The 26,856-nt window shown below is 38.1% G+C and overlaps 1 protein-coding gene across 1 annotated transcript; it reads left to right on the top strand.

The window, feature by feature from the left end:
• The first annotated feature begins 1,983 nt into the window (after positions 1–1,983).
• dnaaf9 (dynein axonemal assembly factor 9) lies at positions 1,984–25,034 on the top strand. Its single transcript, XM_048204163.1, has 37 exons — positions 1,984–2,141; positions 5,068–5,147; positions 5,279–5,404; positions 5,546–5,670; positions 6,769–6,865; positions 6,952–7,058; positions 7,242–7,319; positions 7,420–7,521; positions 7,922–7,977; positions 8,077–8,212; positions 8,326–8,407; positions 8,493–8,529; positions 8,606–8,690; positions 9,420–9,496; positions 10,368–10,412; positions 10,550–10,595; positions 10,688–10,796; positions 10,880–10,950; positions 11,049–11,099; positions 11,209–11,299; positions 11,390–11,493; positions 12,784–12,930; positions 13,044–13,129; positions 13,265–13,366; positions 14,307–14,427; positions 14,542–14,630; positions 14,916–15,053; positions 16,010–16,135; positions 16,331–16,368; positions 16,869–17,004; positions 17,092–17,178; positions 17,262–17,368; positions 17,717–17,791; positions 18,679–18,854; positions 19,139–19,204; positions 19,307–19,400; positions 21,658–25,034. Exons 1-37 carry the CDS (start codon positions 2,092–2,094, stop codon positions 21,762–21,764), a joined length of 3,450 nt encoding a protein of 1,149 aa, XP_048060120.1. The 5' UTR covers positions 1,984–2,091; the 3' UTR covers positions 21,765–25,034.
• Positions 25,035–26,856: the final 1,822 nt, after the last annotated feature.

Genomic DNA, 26,856 nt, shown 5'->3' on the forward strand with positions numbered 1-26,856 from the left:
GCCAGGTCTTTATCTTAGTGTTATCATCCACAAAGCCATATACCAAAGTTCCTGTTTCTCTATTTTTGCTGCTCTCAGACCTACACAAATGAGTAGGCTTGATAACTTTGCGATAATGTTGCGAAATTTGTTCTTCATCTCCCAGCTGGAGAATTTAACTCTGTTTTGTATAATAATAAAGGCTTAAAAGAAACATGGCAAGAATCCAATGATAACACCAGTGAAATGAGTAACATATAGCCTGTTTCAACAGCTAATGCACATACAAATGTGGCATTACAAGTTCAAGACAATGAAACAAAATAAACATTAAACATTAATATATAAAATCATACAATTAGGATGTATAGCAGTACTTTTTTCATATGATACTAAATTATTTTTCCCCCTTGCTCAGTGATTTAAAGGATTAGTTCACTTTCAAATTAAAATTTCCTGATAATTTACTCACCCGCATGTCATCCAAGATGTTCATGTCTTTCTTTCTTCAGTCGAAAAGAAATTAAGGTTTTTGATGAAAACATTCCAGGATTTTTCTCCATATAGTGGACTTCAATGGCCTCCAAAAGTTGAAGGTCAAAATTAGAGTTTCAGTGCAGCTTCAAAGCGTTCTACACGATCCCAGACAAGGAATAAGGGTCTTATCGAGAGAAACCATCCCTCATTTTCTAAAAAAAAAATGTAAAAAATTATATACATTTTAACCATAAATGCTCATCTTGAACTAGCTCTCTTCTTCTTCTTCTCTATTAGAATTCCGGCAGTGTAGACGCTGCTAAAGCCACGCACACACTTAACGATTGTAAGGCCGATTATGAATGTAAATTGATACTTATGACTGATCGCGCTCAAACACGTCCAGTCAGAGCCAGTTGCGTTCAGTCTGCGATTACAGTCGGTGTTCAAATTCCATGTGTAAGTATATAAATCTGCTTCAGTCGCAGGAAACAATCGCTGTATGTTGAGCACAGTCTTAGAATGTTTTAGCTAGTCGTTAAATGCGTGCCCGGCTTAAGTGTATTACTGCCCTCCACAGGCCAATTGTATATGACAATTTAGTTCAAACTTTGACCTGTAGAGGGCAGTAATACACTTAGCAGTGTATACACTGCTGGAATTCAAATAGAGAAGAAGAAGAGAGCTAGTTCAAGATGAGCATTTATGGTTAAAATGTATAAAATTTTTAAAAAAAATTTAGAAAATGAGTGATGGTTTTTCTAGATAAGACCCTTATTTCTCGCTTTGAAGCTGCAATGAAACTGTAATTTTGACCTTCAACCGAGAAAAATCCTGGAATGTTTTCATTACAACCTTAATTTCTTTTCGACTGAAGAAAGAAAGACATGAACATCTTGGATGACATGGGGGTGAGTAAATTATCAGGAAATTTAAATTTGAAAGTGAACTAATCCTTTAATGGACCGTGGTTGGCTGTTTTTAGTCAGTTATTAGCTGGTGGACCAGAACAAACAGCTGGTCATACCAACTTAAGGTGGTCAATCTGCTTTTTGAAACAGTGACCATCTTAGACTAGCTATAACCAGCTATAATGTTCCAGACATGGCTAAATGAGCTATAAATTTGATACAGTTTTTTGTAACAGATACTAAGAAAACAGTTATATTTGGTGTTACTTTAGAAACATAATAGAAACATAATTTATGAGATTATTAAACATATAAATATTGTATTTATTCGCATAAAAAAAATAATTCAACCGAGAATAACGTTGCTCGAGGATTGCATGAGACACTGGTAATATTTCTTACTTGACGTCATCGGAGGAGGCAACAGTGTCATTCTTTTGTTTTGATTTAGCAATAATTGTGTTCAAAAACAATTATTATGACAAACTGATAAATAATCGTCACAAACAATGTTCATATTTCAATCACGGGGTGGCATATTGTCTGTACTGTAACGCTATGCAAAGCTGAAAATGACGACTCCCCCCCCTTCTTGAAGAAATGGTATGCGCGGTTCCTATGCGCTCAAGTCTGTTGTTTTCTCCTACAGTGAGTCGCATTCCTACTATGGAGACTAGCAATAGAAATAGTGGCAGATCTCCTTTTTAAATACCAAACAACGAACATGGCTGCTATAAGGAAAAACAAATCTCCTCTAATGACCGCTGCCGTAAGGTAATTATTGTTTTCCGTCGTTTAATTTTCGTGCCGGTTATATTATAGGCACGATGTTTTTATTTTAAAAATGACGGTTGCTGAGGCTCACGGGCCAACCGTCCGCGCGCTCCTCATCCATCTAAATATATCTTGTCAAAAGAAGGCTTCAGTATAGTAAGATGCTGAAATTAACCAGTTATTCAATAAAAATCTAATTAGCTACTAGATAGTTGTCGTTGAGGTAATTGTCGAGCGCCCCCGCCCACCCCTCAGCGTGAAATCATTGTTCTCGCTTGATTTGTGATCCCCTGAGACACTTCTTCCGTTTCCAAGATGGTGACAGCGCAGGGAAACTGTAAACATCCGTTCGCCTGGATTTTGGTTAAATACCCTTAAGATATGGATTTTGCTATGTCCTTGAATATCAAACGTCAAATCAGTCCGGTCATTACGTGATAAAATCAGTAACCGATGATATTTGAATTCATTGTCGAAATATATCTAATTTCCCTCAAAATTACGTGTCTCTAAATCCATTTAGCTGCACATATGGTTTTGAATAGACATATCTAAAAATAAATATCTTTTTTATTTTTATTTTTTTTTTATAGTGTACAGTTGTAGTGTACACTATCACAATGGCCAGTGACGAATATGGTGGATTTGGTCGTGTTTCTCACCAACATACTCAAATATAAAGGCATTTCTATTAAAGAAAATTTGCCCATGGACACTCTCACCATACTTGATAATATTAATATCACCCAAATATGAAAATTCTGTTCATATTGAAAATTCTTATTCATATTGTCTCAAAGTATCAAAACTCCTATGATATTAGTTTGTTGTTGAGACAGATTTTCATACACATTTTGAATAATATTCTCTCAGCAAACAACAAGAAATGTTTATAGTAACCACTCAATGAGTACTTTCACAAACTATTTGAATCTTTTTTTTATGAAAGTGTAATCTATTAAATATAATCTACAAATAATTAAATATTGACAGACTCTATAATCTTGTGTTCTTTTATTAATGGGTAGTGCTTGTTTTGTGAGTTCTTAGGCAGGCCTTGGCTAACTAGGCCAGTTAGAAACAATCAACTATAATTATCCTTTTTGTATTATACACATTAAAATGATTGAATTAATTACAACTGAACCTACATAACTGACCTGAGATCGGTTAAAACAGACACTCATTCATGAGTTCACCAGATCAACACGAATATGCAGTTTTTGAAATGTTTTGAAACCAATGTTTGAAACTGTATGATGTAAAGCCTCAATTTCTGAATGTATGTGAGTTTGATACACCACTGATTCAAAATAAAAGTGTTTCAGAAGCACCTATCACTAATTATGACACAAGCTAGAACCAGTGGTGTTTGACTTTATTGATTTTTAAAAAAATCTTTAATGAATGCAATGGCTCTGGTATAGAAGAGATTATCAGTTAATAATGACTCGGTCTGTTCCTTACACATGCAGTCAAACCAAAATTTATTCAGACAACTTGAACATTTCATTCATTAATACAGTTTATTTATTATAGTTAAACTGTGTCAGATTTTTTAAAATCTTAATTATGTCAGATAACACTTAAGCAAAACATGGTCAGGTCAAAGTGTCTGAATAATGTTTGGTTACAAATTATCAATTTTACTGGTAGTCCACTGTATGAAGAATTTTTGGGTATAATATGTCACAGTTTACTTTATTTTGCTATCCTCACTTACATAAATGAACTATAGTGTCCTGCACCCAATAGTAAAAATATATATATAAAAAAATATATTAAAAATGTCTGAATAAATTTTGGTTTTACTGTATATATCACATGACTTCAGAACACTTGGAATACAGTGGATGAGTGAGTCATATAAATTATTATTTTTATTTATTTATTTATTTTTTTGCTTTGTGGTGCTTGATAGCCCTTGGTCACCACGAACTGTCCTTTTATGGAAAAGAGCTGCATAAAAGTTTGGACAGACATAAGGGTGAATAAATAATGATAGAATTTAGTTTTTATTAAAGGGTTAGTTCACCCAAAAATGAAAATTCTGTCATTTATTACTCACCCTCATGCCGTTCCACACCCGTAAGACCTTTGTTCATTTTCGGAACACTAATTAAGATATTTTTGTTGAAATCCGATTGCTCAGTGAGGCCTGCATAGGGAGCAATGGTACTTCCTCTCTCAAGATCCATAAAGGTACTAAAAACATATTTAAATCAGTTCATGTGAGTACAGTGGTTCAATATTAATATTATAAAGCGACGAGTATATTTTTGGTGAAAACAAAATAACGACTTATATAGTGATGGCTGATTTCAAAACACTGCTTCAGGAAGCTTTGGAGCGTTATGAATCAGCGTGTCGAATCAGCTGTTTGGAGCGCCAAAGTCACGTGATTTCAGCCGTTTGGCAGTTTGACACATGATCCGAATCATGATTCGATATGCTGATTCATTGTGCTCCGATGCTTCATGAAGCAGTGTTTTGAAATCAGCCATCACTATATAAGTCGTTTTTTTTTTTTGTTTTTTTTTGGCGCACCAAAAATATTCTCGTCGCTTTATAATATAAATATTGCACCACTGTACTCACATGAACTGATTTAAATATGTTTTTAGTGCATTAATGGATCTTGAGAGAGGAAATGTCATTGTTCCCTATGCAGGCCCCACTGAGTCATCAGATTTCAACAAAAATATCTTAATTTGTGTTCTGAAGATTAACGAAGGTCTTACAGGTGTGGAACGTCATGAGGGTGAGGAATAAATGACAAAATTTTCATTTTTTTGTGAACTAACCCTTTAACTATTTTTTTCTGCATGAGTCCTATAAGGAGTTCGCCTGCAGTATTATATTGTTTCGTATGCTTTGTTATTTCCTGAAACACGTTCGGTAAATGTAATGCAATGCTGTTTTGCAGCTGTTCCCGCTTACGGCAGGTCCAGGCTCTGCTAAGGGATGATGTTAATACAGCTCCAGATGGCATCCTTTGCTCCCTGGGTGAGTTAATTAATCAAAATCACCTGTGCTCTTTCACTCATATAATCTTTACTCCAAAGAGACAGGTGGAGATGGCTTGCTTCAGTGAGCCACCTGTAAGTAATATGCTGTGTTTGTGTTTGATTTTTCAGGTATTGACAGCCGCTACAATGAAGGCTGCAGCGAGCTTGCCAGCTACCTTTTCTGTGGCTTGTATAAACACAACCATTTTGACATGGAGCAGATCCCAGAGGACTTCCCAGAAGAAGTGTTGGATGGTACGGCATCCTCTCATCCAATCATATTCACTGATAGGGTTAAAAAGCTATTCATTTACAGTCATTTATTCTTGGCGGGAATGAGCACATTTGTTGTACATCTTTTTTACTCCGTACTGTTGTATGATTGCTTTTTCCTAGATGTGATCATCCTTATTAAGACAGAGTGTGTCCATCTGTACTGCAACCCAGTGAATTATGGGTACTTGCTTCCCTATGTATCTCACTGGAGAAATCTGCACCTCCATTGTCTGACTGAGACAGAGGTAATGATCTACTCTATAACACTGCTTTTCATAATTTCCACATCTCTACTAGGGATGCACCTATATTACAATTTGAGCTGAAAGAATAGGCAGATTTTTTTTTCATGTTGTAGCAGATATTAAAAATGTTATATTATTTTGTCTGAAGAAATGAAATGTAAAAATAACACACACACATATTTAAATGATAAAATATATATAAAAAAAAAAAATTAATTGTGAGATTACACTGAACAGTTATTAGTGTTCTTAAATATTAAAGGGTTAGTTCACCCAAAAATGAAATTTCTGTCATTAATTACTCATCCTCATGTCGTTCCAAACTCGTAAGACCTTTGTTCATCTTCGAAACACAAATTAAGATATTTTTTATGAAATCCGAGAGGTTTTTTTATTCCCCATAGAAAGCAGCATAATTACCACATTCAAGATCCAGAAAAGTAGTAAAAACCAGAAAAGTTGTTAAAATAGTAGATTTAACTGCAGTGGTTCAACCTTAATGTTATAAAGTGACGAGAATACTTTTTGTGCACAGAAACAAAACAAAAATAATGACTTTATTCAACAATTTTTTTTTACCCTGTTATTCTCCTACGCTGTTTACATTGTATAGGCAGTTCAGGTGTCCAGGTTCTACGTCAGAACGCCAAATGTTTATTGGCCGATGCTGTTCACGTGAGCAGCACGACACATGCGAGTATACAAAAAGTATTTGAACCACAATAGTCACGTTGACTATTTTAACAATGTCTTTACTGCTTTTCTGGACCTTGAATGTGGTAATTACGTTGCTTTCTATGGGGGATAAAAAAAAAAAACTCTTGGATTTCATCTCAAATTCTTTAGTTTGTGTTCCGAAGATGAATGAGGGTGAGTAATTAATGACATTTCATTTTTGGGTGAACTAACCCTTTAACTTTAAGTGAGAAATACAACTAACTGTAAATAGATGGGGAAATGAGCATTTAGACAATTAAATATCCCATATCTGATGATAAATATCCAATATTGACTGTCACACACTCATATTCATCCACTTACAGTTCCTTTATCTCAAATCTTTTGTTTGTTGTTTTCTCTTCATTTTCTGTCTCTTAGTATGAGGATGAAGAGGTTGCAGAGGAATTTAAGATCTCAAGTTTTGTGTCCATGGTTCAAGACTGCCGTTGTCTTGGAATCCCCTACAGTTCACATGGTAAGCATGTGATACACTGATGTAGGTATTGCAAAAGTATTGTACTTTTGGCCATCATATTTACAGTTGATTCATATTTTCCATAGACCAGGTTCATAAGTTTGACATGTTCATGTTGGAGAAATGGCCCATCATTCAGGCATTTGCCTTGGAAGGAATCGGGGCTGGAGTGTTTTTCACCATGAAATACAAGGTTTTGAATTTATACTCTATTCCTTTTACTTGTATAAAACACATAGAACCCATAAGTCATGTACAATATATAACAGTTGTATATTATATAATATGGTTGATACTAGAGTAAAGGCACATTAACTAAAACAGCTTTTGTTATTATGTCCTTCTCCAAAATTGTTTGTATATTGTATCTTTATAGCTCACAGATGTAAGTCAGAGACTCTGGCAAATCTACAGCAGATTGGACCCAGTGTCTCTGGACTGCCTTCTCAAAGAGGTAAAACAATTGCATATATTGAAGCATGATTGTTTACCTTTCCCATGTCTATGCACCTATTTCTTTCTTATACAAGAGTGGGTGTGATATTCTCTCACAGGACCTTCAGCTGTTTGAGCGACAGTGGAGCTGTCTGTTCTCCAGTATGGAAATTGAGAGTGCTCTGTCCATGCAGGAGCTGTCAGAGGCCCAAGTTGCAGAGGTACTGTTTGTAATATTATCCCTACCATAATTTTGGAACAATTTTAAGGTCAAAATGAAATCAAAGTTGCTTTATTTACTTTCAGATGAAGTCACCTAGGTTGCATAAGCTGGAAATAATTGTTAACCAATAACCAATAGTCAAATAGTTATTTAGGCATTGTAGTTTCCACAAATGTCTGCAAACTCAAATTTAGGGCTCTATTCTGATATTGAAGCCTTCTTAAATGGTCCTGATGGATTAAAATCATAAATTCCAAATTATATCAAGCTGCCTCCTACATGTTTTTTTTCCTTCTCATTATTATAGTCATTTTATGTTGGCTGTAACAGTCACTGAAAATAATGTGTTGGATATGATTCATTGTGTGATGCCTAATCTCATTTTCTGTGTCTTTCAGCCTTTCAGAACATATTATTCACATGGTCTTATTTCCAGCAATATTACAGACAAGAGGTATTTTCATGTGATACAGTAGCTCTTATTTCTAAGACATTCTGGAGGAATTATTTCTTTCTAAGGCATATGATGAATTTTACATTGTCTGTACTCCAGTAAAAGCAGGCAGCCATTCGTTTTGTTTGGAAGTCACTCTGCTAAGAAAGATCTGGAGAACTACTGTTTCACCTTTCCCTCTGAAGGCGACCATATCCGCAACACTGGCCCTGCTGGGGGTGTTGCCAAACACATGGTGAGAGAGCGCCACACAGTGGCATGATGACTCAGACCTTACATGAATTCCTTTTCTTCCTTTATGTATTTTTATACATACAACAATTTGATATCTTTTTATCTCTCTCACAGCTGCTGCAGTGTGTGGCTCCTAAAGGGCCACTAGCCTGCGCTCGAACCTATTTCTTTGGAAGCACACATGTCCCATACTTGGGTAAGTATACCTCTGGAGAATGTTTTTAATTAAATAATTTTCAATTTCCCTGCACTGTGTGATGTTCACTGGTTTAATCCAACAGGAAATAACAACACCCAGCAGAAGAGCACAGACCTACAGTAAGTACTCCAATTGTGCTTTGTACTGTGTTTTGATGATTGGATTGGTACTAAATTTAGACCTGTTGTGTTACAGGCTGCTTTCACATATCTACTCAGCTGCTGTTCAGTCTGTATTGGCAGGAATCAAATGTTTCTCTATCAACTCCAGTGCTAGTAAGGTAAAATGACACCAGCAAAACTCTGACGAACATTAATGTAGGATTTACCTTAAAAGTAAAAGTTTTATACTAGTAAAATAAAAAGGCAGCTTAAGATGGGAGAGCAATCTTTGATTGTGGGTAAAATATTCTCATTTCAGAAATAGCCTTCTGATAACTGTAACCATAAAGTTTTAAAGGTGTGGTCATATTAGCAACATTTCGCAGGCAAAAAGGGGACGTTGTCAAGTGTAGCACAGCTCATACAGAAGTTTTTTTCAAACCAAGCAGCTTTCTGTTGGTCAACAAGTGAGTTTGTGTGACGAACTTCAACTCTGCTGCGATGTCTGCCTGTGGAAATCGTTCACCCTCAAAAGAAATTCCAGATCGCATGGATTTCTGTTAAGATGACTGATTTTGCCCATGAAAATCCCTTGATTAATGGTAAATGTGAGCGCACCTTAAGAGAACAGTGGAGTCCATGCCACAGCTATAACGCTAATGACAGGGGAATGATATTGTCGAAACATTGCTGGAACTACTTTCAGAGAGAATCCAGTGTTCACAGAACATAACTAAAATGCAAGTTCCTGTCTGTTTGCGTGGACGCTAATATAGCTATTGTTATAGTTATCATTCTTGGTGTGAATGGGCCTTTATCACAGTCATTTTATGATGCCATCATTATAGGTATAGAAATATTACTCTGGTTATTATTATAGTAAATGATGTATGCATATTTTTTTCAAGGCAAAGGATGTAGCAGAACAAACATTTCAGCTGGCCTTGGACAATTTCGGGTTGATTCAGTACAGGGGAGCTCTCAGGTATGCAGCACACACAGTAATCACACTCTGTGGCTATAAACAGGCCAAGAAGAAATCTGCAGACTTCTTTTTTTTTTTTCTTTTTTTTTCTTTTTTTTTCTTGCTGCTTGCTTTCTGAGCTGATAAATCTGTTAAACAGATGAGTTCTATTTTCTTATTGGAAGATGAAGTATGTTCAAATTATCCAAAATTTTATTAAACACACAAGGGGAACAAAAGAGAATGTGTAGAACTGACAGACGTTCCATTTCTGTGGAAATCTGCTTAAAGGGTTAGTTCACCAAAAATGAAAATTATCCCATGACTTACATCCTCAAGCCATCCTAGGTGTATATGATGAATATCTTCTTTCAGATGGACACAATCAGATATATTTAAAAAAAAAAAGAGAGAAAAAAAAATATCCTGGCTCTTCCAAGCTTTATAATGGAAGTGAATTAGGGGGCGTGATTTTGAAGCCCAAAAAATGCATCCATCCATCCATCCATCATAAAAGTAATCTATATGGCTCCAGTGGGTTAATAAAGGCCTTTTGAAGCAAAGCGATGGGTTTTTGTAAGAAAAATATCAATATTTTTAAATCGTACCCCCCATTTATTGGAAAAGCCAGGATATTTTTTAAATATATCTCCGATTGTGTTCGTCTGAAAGCAGTTAGTCATATACACCTAGGATGGCTTGAGGGTGAGTAAATCATGGGATAATTTTCATTTTTGGGTGAACTAACCCTGCAACCTTCTCTGGAGTTCTGAGCATTCAGATTACTTGTGGGCCTTAGCTATAAGACACTGGTTTCTAAGAAGGATATTATATGAGAAACAACATCTGCTTGCATTGTAAATTGAGAATCTACTTTATTTGCTTATTTCAGGTCCAAAGCTGTGTTTAGCATACAGGCTGTCAATAATGAGGGAACGTGAGTTTCTATACACAAACACACACGACTATTCCCTTCACATCTTACACTGTATTATACACGTTCTACGTTCTTTTAATTGGTTTATTTTGTATTCCATAACTGATATAAAAGATAAACAATCTTTGTTTACACAGAATCATTCCCCTCAGTGACGAAGACAGTCGCTTTCTGGTAAAAACTGTGAGTAAAACCTTTCCAGCCCAGCTGCAGCATGAGATGGCTGACTAAATATTTTCATTGTACAGTGACATAAATGGCTGACTTCTCCACAGGCATCCATGATGGTGTTTGATATCCCAGATCTCCAGTGTGGAGGAAACCTAGGATCAGTAGTTTTCTCTGAGTCCTTTCTAGAGTCCAGCGTTTACATTCAGCAGAGAGGTAAGAATCCATTTAGTGACCGTATTCAGTTAAGTGCTGAAAAACACTGGACATGTGACTGTAAGGTATTTCTTTTTCTGCAGATGGCGCTCTTTCCTCTGACAGCTGTTTCACTGTGCTCACCTCCTCAGTTCCTCGCTATGTCTGCTGGCTGGTATAGTGCACTCATTTTCTATCTCTGCATGTGCAGAGTGAATGATATTTTTAATTAAATGCTGAGTTAATTGATTAAATGACTTCCGTGTGTTATAGGTAGATGAGGCTGATGTGCGAATGTCTGAACAGGCTCAGCATCTGCTGAAGGTGAAGTTTCATAATGCACTGGTTTGTACAAAACATTGAAGCTCCTTTCTCATGCTGTACTAACTCTTGTATATGCTTTTATACCTCTGTGTGTGTGTGTGTAAAACAGGAAGAGGATGGTACATGTTTGGGCATTCCTCTTACAGTGAGAGATTCGGCCTACATGTTCTCCAACAGCCTGCTCTCTACGCCGGAGGAAGGTCAGATTTCACTTCTACTGGAAGGTCATGGATTCAAGTAGTCTTTCCAAATAGGCATTAATGCTTTTGTGATGTTTTATTGTCTTGTAGGGAAGCTGGTGTTTTTTTCTGAGGGTATCTTATTTGTACATCCACATCATGGCTCCATCACACTTCCTATGAGTCACATCAACGCAATTAAACTCTATGATGGGGTGAGCAATGTTCTCATAATAGAAACAAGAGTTTCAAAAGTGACCTTAAAGATTTCTATTTCAATTCAGCTTTACCATCACAGGAATAAATTACATTTTAAAATATATTAAAATCAAGGCTGCCCTCGATTAAAGATTTTTCTAGTTGACTAGTAGTCATTCATTTAAGTGATTAGTCGACTAATAGTACGTTTATGTTAATAAACAATATAAATCATAATAATGACCTTTTTAATCGCCTACACAGAGCAATCAGCGCTTAAACGCACGCATAAATCTTGCAGCAGCACACCGGCAAACATAGCCTAATTATAAATGTGGCGTGAAAAAACAGAAGGAGACTGTCTGAACATTTTAATAATGTATTGATAAACTAGTGTTTTGTGTGTTTTTGGCTCCAGAGATGAAGTAGACAACATTGACTCATCATCTCCATAGTATTGGATGCACCTACATGAAAGTTTCATACAGATTACATAATCTGAGAATATTTGTTTTAGATTTGAATCAGTTCATTTAAAAGTATACATTTCAAGCTTTCCATAAATATATTTCTCAAGTCTCTGAGGCAAGTATATGCTGAGTTTCGGTTCATTTTTGTGACGCACTCAAGTTCACTTGAGACCGAGACGGCAGAAAGCGCATCCTGTTTGTTTTTTGTTATTTTACAAAAGCACAACATTTTGTTGTTATTTGGAGTTTAAAGAAATAAAAGCAGACTATTTACAGTTTCAGTATGTCCAAAAATGACTGAGTAGCCTATTTTAAGTTAAATGCAAGTTATTGCACAGGCGCCTCCATGTCATGCAGTAAGCACGGTCTCCACACAAAGCTTTGATATGGGCCAAATAATAGCACACATTTATGTAGGTTAATGTTAGAGCGAGAAAACTTGTCAAGTTGCTACTACTTGCATGTTTCAAGTGATAAGCCATACTTGAGGTTGATGAATGATAGGCAAATGTTTGGATTTCCTGCCGTTAACGATCTGTCCATCACAGACTGCATGATTTCGACACTTCCTGTTGAGTTTTTTTTTTCTGCAACTAACCGACTAATACCAATTTTGGTCAAGTAAGCCTCTTCTCATTGACTAAAGATTAGTCAACTATTAGGGGGCAGCCCTAATTAAAATAGAAAACATCTTTTAGATAGTAATAATATTTCACAATATTATAGTTTTTATTGTTTTTTTGATCAAATAAACACCAAACTTTTGAACGATATGCATTTATTATTAGTGATGTGTTTGTATTGACTAAATGTATGCAATGTTTTTTTTTTTCACAGGGCTCTGTGTCTGATATTTCAGTGCTGTTCATAGAGTATCAGACCTCTCTGCTTCGACACCTCCCATTCCCTTTACACAGCACTGAGCTCTCTCTGGCCATCGCTGTACTTCCCAGAACCAAGAGCTACAAAAGCTTCTATTCACAGGTGCTTACACACGCATACATATGCAGGCGGAACATTTAAGTTTCTTTTGTCCTGCAGAGTTGTTGTATTCTGTCTAGTGTTTGGTTATAAATGAGTTGTGATATGATTTGCAGGTCCTGCCAGCTTGGCACAAATCAGACTCTGGACTGAGAGTGCAGCACGTCCTCAATGATCAGCTGAGCCCTGAGCACAAGAGCATGTGAGATAACACTTCATTCTGCATCAGCTCAGCCAACAGCATGGGGCCTGATTTGTTAAGATCTTATTCTGTGCTTGAGCCCAGAGGTATAATGATGTAGCATATGATGGTATCTGATGACGTGTTTCCTCTCAGGTACTTCAGGCTGTTTAAGCTTCATGAAACACATTCTCCAGCGGCAAACAGCCACAGAGCTGTTCTGAAGACTGCTTATCCACAGCTGCCAGAGCAGGACAGGTAACACACACACACACACAAATGTACACTCATAGACCCTGTGCTATCCAGGGATGGTGTGGCAGAATATAAAGCAGTAAAACAATCAAAAAAAATAAAACAAACCTAACAACAAGTGACAAGACATTTTGTAGATTGTCTTGTCACTTGTCATGGTCATATATACACCGATCAGGCATAACATTATGACCACTGACAGGTGAAGTGAATAACACTGATTATATCTTCATCATGACATCTGTTAGTGGGTGGGATATATTCGGCAGCAAGTGAACATTTTGTCCTTCAAAGTTGATGTGTTCGAAGCAGGAAAAATGGGCAAGCGTAAGGATTTAAGCGAGTTTGACAAGGACCAAATTGTGATGGCTAGACGACTGGGTCAGAGCATCTCCAAAACTGCAGCTCTTGTGGGGTGTTCCCGGTCTGCAGTGGTCAGTATCTATCGAAAGTGGTCCAAGGAAGGAACAGTGGTGAACCGGCGACAGGGTCATGGGCGGCCAAGGCTCATTGATGCATGTGGGGAGCAAAGGCTGGCCTGTGTGGTCCGATCCAACAGACGAGCTACTGTAGCTCAAATTGCTCAAAAAGTTAATGCTGGTTCTGATAGAAAAGTGTCATGCTGACCCCTGTCCACTGCCAAAAGCGCCAACAGTGGGCACTTGGCCTCCAAATTCCCCAGATCTCAATCCAATCGATCATCTGTGGGATGTGCTGAACAAACAAGTCCGATTCATGGAGGCCCCACCTCACAACTTAGTGTCAGATACCACAGCACACCTTCAGGGGTCTAGTGGAGTCCATGCCTCGACGGGTCAGGTCTGTTTTGGCAGCAAAATGGGGACCAACACAATATTAGGAAGGTGTTCATAATGTTATGTCTGATCGGTGTATGCATTGAGTTTGCCTATGCACGTTGATGTTTTTAAATACTTTTGTTCAGGTTTCTACAGCATTTTGCCATCAGCAGTAGCGTGGGTGAAGAGTCTGTCTGTAGCGACCACGTGTCTACTGTGTTTTCAGACACTGTACTTGAAAGCACCAAACCTGAATCCAACAAAAAGGTGAAATGCATGTGTATACACAGAACACAGTCATACATAATCTAGCCGACATGTCATGCTGGAGGAAGCAGAGCATATGAATAATAATAGATAAATGTTTTTGTGTGTGTGTAGGTGGTTCTCACTATCATTTCAGGCTTGCCGGGCAGTCTTAAGGAGAATCTGTGTGATTTCTTGATGAAAGTGAATCAAAATAGCACCAGGTGAGAGAACAATCAAGATGCCATGAACTATCATTATAACTATAATGTTGTGTTACGTTTAAAATTGGACGTGGGAGATTCCTAGTGAGTGATATTTTTGACTTTAATGCATTTCGCTATACTACCATTGGAAGATGATTAAAACCAAATTTCAATTTGTACTTTGTGTTCTACTGCATTCTTCAAGTAGAAGGTTGGAAATTCTGACTTTCTGAGTTGAATGGCAAGTATTTTAGTATTCTTTATACTTTAAATCTCCTATGCTGAGTACTGTTTGATTGGCAGGTGGGAGGTGTTTTGCCCTTCTCTGGAGGGCTCTGAGGAATTCAGTGCTTCACACCTTCAGCGGTTCCTGAGCAGTCTTCTGGCCAAACAGAGGGACACGGTTCTGAACTCATCCAGAGTTCTGCTGCTTATACCAGGGTAAGACAGACAGGAACACTGTCTCAGAACCTTGTGAGGTGCGCATTGCGCATCACATTTATTTAAGCCTCTCACTATGTTATGAGATACAGCCAGTGATACAGAAGAAACAATTGGCCATTGTTTTTATGTAGTGCTGTCTATTGATTTAAAAAAACAAAATACAAAAACAAATTAATTACACTATTTTTTTTTTGTAATTGTGATTAAAAACAGGTTTTAATATTTTTCTATTGTAATAATTTCACATTTACTCTACAAATTAGTGTAGAAACAACTTAAAGAAGGTATAATTTAAATATCTGTTTAATGGCATCTTTATATGACATCTCTATGAAATTGACTTTTTAAACATTAATTATAGACATTCATCATGACAGTTTAACTGAAAGCTATCAATTTCAACATTTATATTTTATCTATATCTATATTTAATGCTTTAAAAAATAACTTTTAGTTTAAGTTAACTTAAAACAATCTTCACATAAACCCATTATAAACAGGTAGGAAATATACAGAAATTGAATAAAGTTATCAAACACTTTACAGTCTTCACTGCATAAATTATTAGTTAAATATAGATTAATCCTTATTAAAGCTACAATTTACTCTGTTACCTTTGTTCTTTGATTACCATTAATGAGACATCACAGTAACTGGTTTATTAGGCTACTGTGACCTGCCACTTTTCTCACAACTCTTTAGGTTAATTTAAGACATTATTTAACTCCTTTAAGACTGCTCTTATGAGGATACTCGACAAAATGGGTATTTGGGCATAAGTTATTGTTTGTTCAAGTTAAAAAGAGAACTTAATTCTGTTGCGCGTCTTTCTGTGCACACGAGTTGTGTGTGTATCACAGACACGGCATTCAACGCGTTAATTTTGACAGCCCTATTTTTATTACATGATTTTTTTTTTTTGTTTTACATCACATTGTGTGGTTGTTTTGTAGGTACACCGATGTGCTGGATGTAATCCAGGCAATCACGGCTCATCCAGACCCACAAGTTCACAGCCAAGTGACAGTGGGTGCCATCTCAGCCTGTGTCAACCCACTCACATCCTTCATCAAACACAGGCAAGAGTTTTTCCACATGACATTTATCACACCTACTTTTCCAAATGAACACTTGTAATTCAGAATGTAAATGCTGTAATAAGAATTATATGTCATTAAGTAATTAAAGTGTAAGTCACTAATGGGCCTGTTAACACGCTGTAATTTCCCTTGTTTGATGTCGTATCTAAAGCTCTCTGAAACTGCTCTTCACAGGCTTCTCTTCCCCAAACTCCTGGAACAGTGCAGTCAGGGTGAGTTTCTCTCAATATGGTGCGAGTATGTGTGGATGTTGCAGAATAGATTATCAGATGTGCTCCTGGTGTGGGGTCATATCATATGGAATCAAATTTTTCTGGGATCTTTAGAGATAGAATGTTCTTTTGTACTACGAAACCTAGTATAATTTTCTGAATTTAAAACTTCCTCCCAAAAAAAATCTCAAGATTAAAATGAGACTGGCCACATTTACACATGAACAATGCTTAAGTGGTGTTCAGCAACTTTCTATGTCTGAAGAATCCCATGGTTACACACAAGCATTATTTTTTAACAACATCCCTGATCATTTTCATCTGATATGAACAATATCAATCAAACTGTACTGAGTGTATGAAGACACTGAGCCATTACCAATGTGCCCTTAATTAAAGCAGCCTCATTTAACCTCAGCACTCTAGGGGAATTCCCCGTGTAATAAATGCACTGTAAGTAGCGTCTGTTAAATGATTCCTTATATGAGTTTTTCTTTTAGGCGTCGTCAGCAATGTTGTCTTCACGGGTTTGACTACTGAGCAGAAGCACCCTCTTCTCAAACACATGCAGCAGCTGATCCGTGCAGCCAATCCCAGAACTGCATTTGTCTTAGCAGAAAAAGGGGTGGTTAGAAGGTTTGTATATTGATGATTCCTCTGACTTACACTCTCACTTAAATGTTATGGTAATTATAGATTTTATTTTATTTTTTTGTACTGTAGGACTGAAGATGTAAGTCTTATCTTGGATGACAGCAGTTTCTCGCAGTCTCATATGATCAATGCACGATACCTTCTGTATCCTGGCTGGTAATAGTCTTGTTCTCTCCTCTTCTTAGTATATGTATGTACATACGTATGTAGTACTGGACTATACTGTGTAATTGTTTCAGGTGGGAGGGCAGGTTTGTGTCTGGAAGTGGAACTTTGTCTATGTCTCAGCATCGTATTGAGTTCAGTCGTCCATTAGAGAGACCATTATTTCTGCAGCGCTGCAAAGGTAAGCATCTTTTTGTGCATTTGTTTATCATCAATAAAACTTTCACAATCATGACATTCTGGTTTGTTGATTATTTGTATTGCAAATAATTAATTTTGTGTTTGTCACTTATTGTGTAACTTAATACACATACATACCTTAATTTAATCACACCAAAATCAAATATATATTTGCAATTTGATCAAATAATCATGATTAGGAGGTTATGTAATAATTGTCAGAGACCTAATCAGTAATAAACATTCAAAAAAGTTTAATTCTAGAGGGAGCGCTGACAGTATACATAAGGATGGAAGTGATCAAAGTAAAACCAACTTACTTTCTCTCTTTCTCGGTTTCTTTTCTCAGCTCTGAAGTCCTCTCTTAAACCGAGCCCTTTCACAGGAAACATCTATCACATCAGTGGGAAAGTGCTGTTCTCTGGTAGGGCAGTCTGTCTTCGTTATCTCATGCCAGATCTGCCTTAATATGCATTTGTTTTATGGGAAAAATACAGTGTGACATAGTCAAGAATCAACTAAAATTGTTTGTAAATGTATATTGTTTGATTCGAGGATGTCTCTTGCTCTGGTTTTGTCTATGTAGTTAATGTATGATTTTTCTATGAGAAGTAGTAGGCAGGGGGCCTGTGGGGTAACGCCACACGGTAGGACTCTCACCTCTGAATCCTCAAAGTGATGTGGCCTGCACACATCTATTCTCACTCTTTTTTTTTTTTTTTTTTCTCAGTCGTTTCTTCCTGTGGTCACATTTTTTGGAGGGTTTTTTTTGACTGTCCTCTGTTCCTTTGAATCTGTGGTGTAGTTGCATGGAGAGAGTGGGCAGATTGACAGAATGGAGAGAGCTGAGTGATTAAATGGTGCCTGAGTTACAGCACGCTAGGTAGTTTAGTTCATTTAGGACCCATACGGTCCGAACACCATCTGTGATGCCTAGTTATCCCCATGAATCATCTGTGTTTTGTTATGGAAATCTTTTGATTTTTCTTTTGGTGCCTACATTCGGTTTGGTGTGTGATTTGTTTTCAGATCCCTGTAAGTTTTTGTAACATTTTCTTAACATTCAGTGCATTGTGTTCAGTTGTTTTCGAGTTTGACTCCTTGCTTGTTTGTAGAGTGCAGAGTTGTAGTCCACCACTGCAGAGGAGTGATTGATGGGATGGATGGCTGTTGGCACGCCATGCTAGACATAGCTCCGTCCGATGACATGTTTGATAAATTAGTGTGCAGCATGTTGGACTCGGTGTGTGCGTGTATGTATGTGTGTGTGTGTGTGTATCTGACTGCATGTGGTGTCTGTTTTCACTGTAGACAATGACAGACAGATGGAGGTAAACTGTAACTCTATCAGTGGGAATGTGACCATCGCCCCCGATCAGGGGACTCGCCATGGCCCACGGACAACAAACAACTGTTATCTAATGTTTCATGGAGTGGGGCTCACCCAGGAGGGGCTGAAAGACTGGCTTCGGCATTGTGCCAAACAGGTAAATTCTCATAGGTTAGGACCAGGTGGAATCTGCAGACTTCTTTCATATTTTCTGCCTTATTTTTGTGGGAAATTAAGCAGAGTAAAATGTTTGCTGAGAGCAACTACATTGGTAGCTGAAAGAATTATCATATAACCCCAAATATTTAATAAACAAACACAAATTTTAGGAATTATGGGCACTCTAATTTGGATTTATAGAGAAATATAGAGAGATGGAGATTTTAATGCAATCATGCGAGGGTTGGGGCCTGCAAATGTGAGTGTGTTTGTGTTTCACAGAAAGTGCCAAAGAAAATCAAGAAAAATCAGAGGACACTCACCCCACAGGAGATCAAATACATTCATGTGAGTATACACACGCTTGCGCTTGCATGCCTTTGTACGTCATCAAAGCAGATGCTGCTTTGGTGGTTTAAATACTTAAGTACTAATTTTATATATCTCTAGGTGAAAAGGCACCTGGATCCTCTCCCTCCCGGTTACTTCTACAACGGTCATCACTTTGTCAGTTTCTTTGGAGAAAAGCACAACTTCCATCCTCGTATCTTTTAATACTTTGTATAACTTGTTAACCAGAAATGGTGGTGAAATTTTCTTGGTTACTCTACCGTTCAAAAGTTTGGGGTCAGTAAGATTTTTTTAGTTTGAAAGAGATTCAGCAAGGACGCATTAAATTGGTCAAAATTGACGGACATTTCGAATGTTGCAAAAGATTTCAAATAAATGCCGTTCTTTTTATTCATCAAATAATAAGAAGAAATCAGCATAATAAAATAATTTCTGAAGGATCATGTGACTGAAGAATGGCGTAATTAGGGGTGTGAATCATCACTGGTCTCACAATTCAATTAGATTACGATTATCGTGTCAGTGATTCGATTCAATTCCAAGATGCATCATGATGCGTTTCATCCTCAATTTTCAATATTATGGCTACATTTTCGTCAATGAATACAAGCAGTCAGATATATGATCTCCCTTTTTATTTTATCTGCTCAAAGAAAGTACTCTTCCTGCATGTAGCAAACATCAAACAAAACTTAAAGGGTTACTTCAGGATTTAGCATTAAGCTTTGTATTAGTAGAATACCACTAGTATTTTCGAATTACCGTGCTTTCCCCCTTCATATCAGCCCGAGATGAGAGATTTATGCATTTTTATTCTGTAAAAAATAAAAATGCATAAAATATTATTTTTTGGCCAGAGGCTTAAAACTACAGCCAGTAATAGGAGGTAGCTCCGCATTTTTTCACCACGCCCATACATATGCGCGTTTGAGGTTACTCACGGTCTGCGAGTCTTACCTCTAGGCGAATACGCTTGGTACCAGATGCCCAGGCTGTTCGTCCTCTGGGAAAGTGAATATCGATGGTATCGCGGTGTCCTTCAGAATGGTTCTCTTCATTGCAAGGATATTTGGTTCGTAGTCCTCGTGCTTGAAATGGAGACTACATATTCTGCGTTTTTTTTTAGGTTTTCTATAACGGTGTCATCTCCAAACTTCGGGTGTTTGATGGCCCGCAGCCACAGTTTACATCGCTCCAAATCTTTAACTTAATCGGAAAATGATGGAAACTTACTTGTCCTTTCCTGGTTTTGGGTGTACATCCAGGTACAAAGCAATTTAGCACCATTTCGCTGTAAATGTATGAACTAACTCACGATTTATAGAATTAATATGTAACAAAGCAAGCCTAGTTGTTTGAATTTTCCTGGTAATGCCGCCTGTAACCGACAGGCGTGGTTTGGGCGTGGCCTCGCAAGGGCAGCAAAACAAGTGCATTCTGGGAGTTGTTGTCTTTCATTCACATTAGTCAAAAATACATTTTCTGCCTTTTCTCAGTCTAGAAAGCTCCAAATTCAAAAATAATTTCACATTTCTACTACATAAATGACCAATTTTAAATACACATTCATCTTTCCAGGGGTGAAGTACCCCTTTAAGTCTGAACGCAACAGACAACAGGAGCATTTAGAACTAACAAACACTAAAAGCGCATGAAACTGTCAAGTAGTGTATTTGAGTTACAATAACGCTCACATGCACGCTCTCGCACACACGCTCTCTCTCTCTCACACACGCTCGCAATGTTTTTATTACTCGCTTTTGTATTTCAACTCCTCCTGCCATTTTATGCTAGCGCGAGATGCCATTATGCAACGAATGACGTCAGAGAAACGGCAATATAGTCAATATATATAAGCTATAGTCAGTTATGGTCTATTACTGCATTGATGCAGAATCGTCCACGTCCGCATCGCAATTCATCGTAGAAACTATTAATTTCAATACCCCTGGAGTAATGTAATAATATTTCACAATATTACTGTTTTTAATATATTTTTGATCAAATAAATGCAGCCCTGGTGACCATTAGAGACTTCTTTCAAAAAACTTTTTTAAAAAATCTTACCGACCCCACACTTTCTTATAGTATTTTACTTTCAACCTAATGTCTGCATACTGCGATAACAGCATGTTGTCGATTACCACAGACTATAATTTCAACTCGTCGCATTGTGTATAAGCAAATAGGAATGTGATGTTTACTTTTATTAATCTGATAAGAAGGCTAAATGTTTAATCAGAATAAAAACATTAAGCTTTCATTTTAAGCATATTACTGTAAATGCATTTATACACGCTGAGGAATCGTTACAACCGTTGTGAGCTGTAATCGACAGCATCAAAACTAATATTGAATATTTACAGTATTGAATGTTACTGTGTTTGACAGAACTAGTGCAATCCTGTGTGTTGCCATTACATGTTGCTTCCTTACATGTGTGTATTCAGTGATGGATCAGTTCATTGATGAATACGTCCAGGAGGCCAATAAAGAGATTGAGCGCTTCAACAGAGAGGTGGACCTGCAGCCACACGCTGACCTCTTCGACCCCTAATCCCCTCATCTGACAAATTCACTTTCCGGGGAGAGGGAGGGGGGGTCACTTTACAATCGCTAACGTCCACTATCCAATTACCCGCTCAAAACCGTCCATTTCACATGTTAGAATGAGGGATTTGCTGTTGAGGGATGGGGAGGATTTAGCTCACAGCCAGGGAGAAATATCACAGCCTAATGAGAGATCCTTTGCCCAACATACCATGACTGTAAATAATACCAGCACCCTGAGAAAGCTGAGACGCTGTTGTGTTAAACAGCAATGCTAGAGCCTGTGTAAAAGGCTCACAAATGTGTCAAAACAATCCTGTAAAGAAAATATATATATATTTTTTTCTCTGTATTACCAAATGAAAGGTAAACAGATGATACAGGCTCATAAAGGATTTCCAGATTGTGACGCTCTTTGCAGCGTGCTTGCTGTAGTGGCGAAGCTCCCTGCAGTGAAGGTTGTCCTACTGTAATTCCAGTGCCTAGCAGACGTATTGAGCTGAATCGTAATGAAGTTTGTCAGTGAGGCTGAAAGTGATCAAACAGAAGGCTCATTTCCAGCCGTGTGCATCTGGAAAGGCAGGTGCACCGCACCTGCCCTCAGTCAGCCTCCGTCAATCTATCGACCCCTGCTGTGAGGATCAGGGCTGAGGATCTCTCATGTGCTGCAGTTCTCTTTTCAGCCATTCTGAAGTGATTAACTGACACACCGGTGCTTCAAGTCACCCCATTTTGGGAGGGTTAGGGTATCGGGGATGATGGAGGGTTTATTATTAGGAGTTCTAATGTGTTCTTAAACGGATTGACTATTTGATGTTGGGTTCGTGTGTAGCACCAGGAATCGGTTTGGTGTGTTAAACCTGTGCTTGCCGAGTGTGCGCTGGTACAAAGGCATGGCAGAAGCAGAATTAGTGTGCATATATCACCCCGTACTGTACTAGATCTGTACCGTTCTGTATTACGGTCATATTTTAGCTCTATCCTGGGGTGTGCGTCTTCTATGCATGTTTACTTCGACTAATCACACACAGCAGGAGAGCAGCAGAGTCTTTTACGTGTGCGCGTGTGTGTGTATATACACACACTTTTGGCCTTTTGTCTGTCAGACAAGCCTTAAAAGTAATGCTTTTGAAACGATTACGGCGCTACTAAAAGAGCGCTTCCAAAGAAACTCGGACACTGCTGCTCTCTTCTGTGCTGCAATATACTGTTCCGGTGTTAATACACTACATGGCTAGCAGCTCTTTCACCAAGCCATATTCACTTTTTGGTCGGAGTTACTTTATGAGCTACATAGTGCTAATGTTGCTATGAGCCTTTTTTAGTGTTCCTTTTGAGATTTATAATATAGTAACTTTGCCTTTTATGTCTCTTGACACTTCTGTACCTTGTCAGTATGCAAGTGCAGTTTTACTCAAGGCCGCCCTGTTGCGAACAGACTCTGAAAGGACGTTGCTGAGATGTAGAACCGACGAGCAAAGAGAATCCGACTACTCGCTAATAGGTGACAGAGCCTCAGAGGTAAGCAGTCACTTCACGAGTGCTGAAACACAATCACCGATGTGCCGCGCACACACACACACGCTCATTTAGCTCGTGGTGTCGCCATTAGTCGGGTTCTACGCAGCAGCTGTCCTTAAAGGGTGCAGGGCTACGAAACACTTACATAATGTGTAGTTCGAAGTAGCGGCCGTTTTTAGCACATACTATCCGCATGTGTTAAAATGTCTTATCAAGTTCTATTTATGCTAACAGAAATGCCTTTCACCAAACTGGAACAACCAAGAAAGAAATTGCTAGAGTTCGATCTATTTTTCATATTGGAAAAACGTGATTTATCTTCGCAAGTTCTATTTTTCTAATGCTGTGAAATCAATTAAATTGGAGCCAGATGATAGTATTCCTCAGGCGAAGCAGATTCTCTCCTGTGACAGATATTTGGCTGCCGCTGCAGAGTCTTGGCAGGGAGCAGGGGCATCCCCGTGCAGAGCCAAGCGCCAGTGTTGGTGAAAGGATATGAAGAGTTGTTTGTCTATGTTAGTGTAAAGGGCCAGTAAGGGTCTGCTGAGTAACAGAAAGGCACTGGAGGGCCACCGTGTAAAACTCAAGACGAAGAAAAATTCTTGGCTGATGGATTTAAAAGCTTTTTGTCATAGATGAACACTGTGAATCTGGCTTTTGCTCCTCACACAGAGGACTCTAGTGAGGCCCTCCAGAGGCAGTTCCTGGTATTGTGTGCTTGAACCCCTTCTGGCCCGCACAGCTGTGCTCGTCGAGCTGAAGTTAGAGGAATAAAACAGAGTTTGGTGGAAAGATTTTTGACAATGTCAAGGAAAATCTTAAATTAGTGGCTTCAGTGCTATTCACATAGGAGGGATAGATTTTTGTCTTTTTCGTTTTGATTTGCTTAACCCAAAATGGCCTGGGTTTTCCAAAAGGTCAGACTTTCAAAGAGAAGCACTTTTTTTTTTTTAGTCTCTACGTTGCCTTTGGTGGCAATTTGTTGTTATTTGATAAATATTCAGACTTTCAATGGTCACTGAAGGCTTGTTCCTGACCAAAACTTTTTATCTTGTCCCTAAATCTGATCATTGTTTTAATAACCAACCAGAAGCTGGTCATTCAGACGGCACATGTCTCGTGTTCTCAGGTATCTAGTAGAGTTGGTAACACCAGCATAGAAGTTTTATTTCAAACGTCTATCACAACCGGCCTACATTCGGTGCATTATTTTGTGGATGACGCGCTGTGCTTCGAGGGCAATGGTAAAATTAGGACAAGCTAAAGGGCTAAATAATTTCCAGTTGCTGCTGGCTGGCTGGGGACAAGCCTGAAAATTGAAATAGCTAAAAATAGGTATTATTAGCTAAAAGTTATTTGCACAAAGCTAAACATGCACCCATAAGGTCTTGTTTGGGCGATATGGGAAAACATTGGACCTTTTTGAATCAGAGGGAAAATGTGGAATTCAAATAGATTCACCATTCTTTACCTCAGTTTCAGTATATCCAGTGCTCCGAGTTCATGATATCTTTGATATCTTCTTAAATGAACAATAGTTCAGATGGTTCTACTTGAAAAGTGCCAAAAGTTCTTAAAAAAACTTTTGTTGTTTTTGTTTTGTTTAAAGGGGTTAAACAAAAGTTTGTGAAATCAAAATTGAGTGTTGTTTGCACAAAACTACTGTAACTCATGTTTTCTCCTGTGACTGATGCTTTTTTCCTAATATATATGGTGTATTTATGACAAAATAACACATTAAAATATTTATAAACTACTTCCATCGATTGGTTATTCGTATCATCTGTCATTCACAGTGGTCTTATTCAGTGAAACATGCTGGCAAAAACATCTTCAGACAAAAGCAGCCTGGAAGAGAATTGTGTTTGTGTGTCTAAGGTTATCAACTCAGCAGTGGATTTGTCACATGGTGATAACATCTTTAAGGATGCCAAACCCAGCTTAAACACTAAGCTCTGGGGCCTGCAACAACAGAAGTTATTTATAACTTTGTATGTGTATCTGTAATATGTAATCGAGCGCTGTTTTGTGTGTCAAATTGAAGCCTACCACACATCCTTTTCCTGGCCTTCACTTTGGGTCCCTGCCCTGCCCACCTTCCAAAATTCTCGTATTCAACCCACTGTGACTAACGCGCCCCGAGGATCTACACACACGTCCCAGATATACAGCCTGCGCTCTGGTCTAAGGTGGGTTCAAAACAATGCGCTCACCCTCTTGCAGATACAATACCCACATTTCTTTCAACTTACATCAGGCTCCCTTCATCTCTCCCTGGAGACGGTACCCACCCTTTGCACACATAGCAGCCATTGTTTCTCACTGGCCAGTGGGACGAGTTCAAGGTTTCATTTCTGATGCGCTGGTTATGACTGCATCATGTAAACCCTACTAAGGCCTGTTTGCCTCCCATGGCTCCTCATAGTGATAGTGAACAAAATGACATGTGAAGGCCAAGTTTGGTAACCCATACTCTGAATTTGTCCTTAACCCATCCAGTTAGTGCACACACATTAGGAGTAGTGAACACACACACTGCAAACTGGACACACAGCCATTTTTGCTGTGGCGCCCGGGGAGCGATTTGGGGTTAGGTTCCTTGCTCAAGGGCACCTCAGTCATTTCCTGCTGGTATTGAGACTCAAACCAGCAACCTTTGGATTACCAGTCTGAGGCTGAATCCCAAATGACACATTTCTATGCACTTTTGGTTTTGTGAACTTACAATGGCTGCTGCATGCGCATGTCTGTTAAGACCACGATACCGTAAGGTGTCCCATTCATCATTATAGGTTTCAGAAGGGTGCTCGCGAGTGCACCCTTTGCGCCTTCGATGCGCACTTCAGCTGAGCTCATAAATCTGCGAGCTACACAGAGGACTTTACCCAGCTGTCAAAGCGGCATTACATAACGAAAGTGCGTACACCAAACCATCTGTTTCAAGTAAAATATATTTTTCCTTTTCTAGGATTTCAAAGCATTTTTTTTATTTTTAAAGCAAGTTTAAATCTTTAATTGTGATATAAATATGTATGAATTATAATTTGATTAAGAACATTTACATTTATGCAGATACTGACTTCAAGCTATACATTTTCTTTTCTTTTTTTTTTCTTTTTTTTAATGCATGCATTCCCTGGGAATTGAACTCATGACTTGCTGTTGTTAACGTCATGCATCACCATGTTCAAGCTACATTGAACATGGCAGTTGTTTGGTCATATCTGTTCTGTTGATCACTGTCAGGGATTGATGTATAAGATGAACAATGATTGTCCCTTCTGTTACACACACTGAAGCCAGAGTGCCCTTTAATCTGCCAGTCACTTTATGTCCCTGACACTTGCAGCGCCTAAGAGCAGGTGCGGATATAGACTCTCTGTGTCACCATGCAAATATAGCATTCACACACACACACATACAGTGACATATGTCATTAAGAAACAGCTTATTCAAAAATATGAGTGGACATTATCACACTTTGACGTTTGATGTTTCTAACATATCCTTTTGCTCTATTCTTTCCCCTTATTTTAGGCTATGTTCACACTGCAAGCCAAAGTGCGCAAATCAAATTC

The sequence above is a fragment of the Megalobrama amblycephala genome, linkage group LG10 (assembly GCF_018812025.1).
Source record: "Megalobrama amblycephala isolate DHTTF-2021 linkage group LG10, ASM1881202v1, whole genome shotgun sequence".
Classification (NCBI taxonomy): Eukaryota; Metazoa; Chordata; class Actinopteri; order Cypriniformes; family Xenocyprididae; genus Megalobrama; species Megalobrama amblycephala.

Excerpts from the sequence above, each read along its gene's own strand:
- dnaaf9 (XM_048204163.1), top strand. The coding sequence starts at position 2,092 with ATGGCTGCTATAAGGAAAAACAAATCTCCTCTAATGACCGCTGCCGTA. Across the intron at positions 17,005-17,091 it reads GAAAAAGGGGTGGTTAGAAG|GACTGAAGATGTAAGTCTTA; the intron begins GTTTGTATATTG and ends TTTGTACTGTAG. Across the intron at positions 19,205-19,306 it reads AGGAGATCAAATACATTCAT|GTGAAAAGGCACCTGGATCC; the intron begins GTGAGTATACAC and ends ATATATCTCTAG.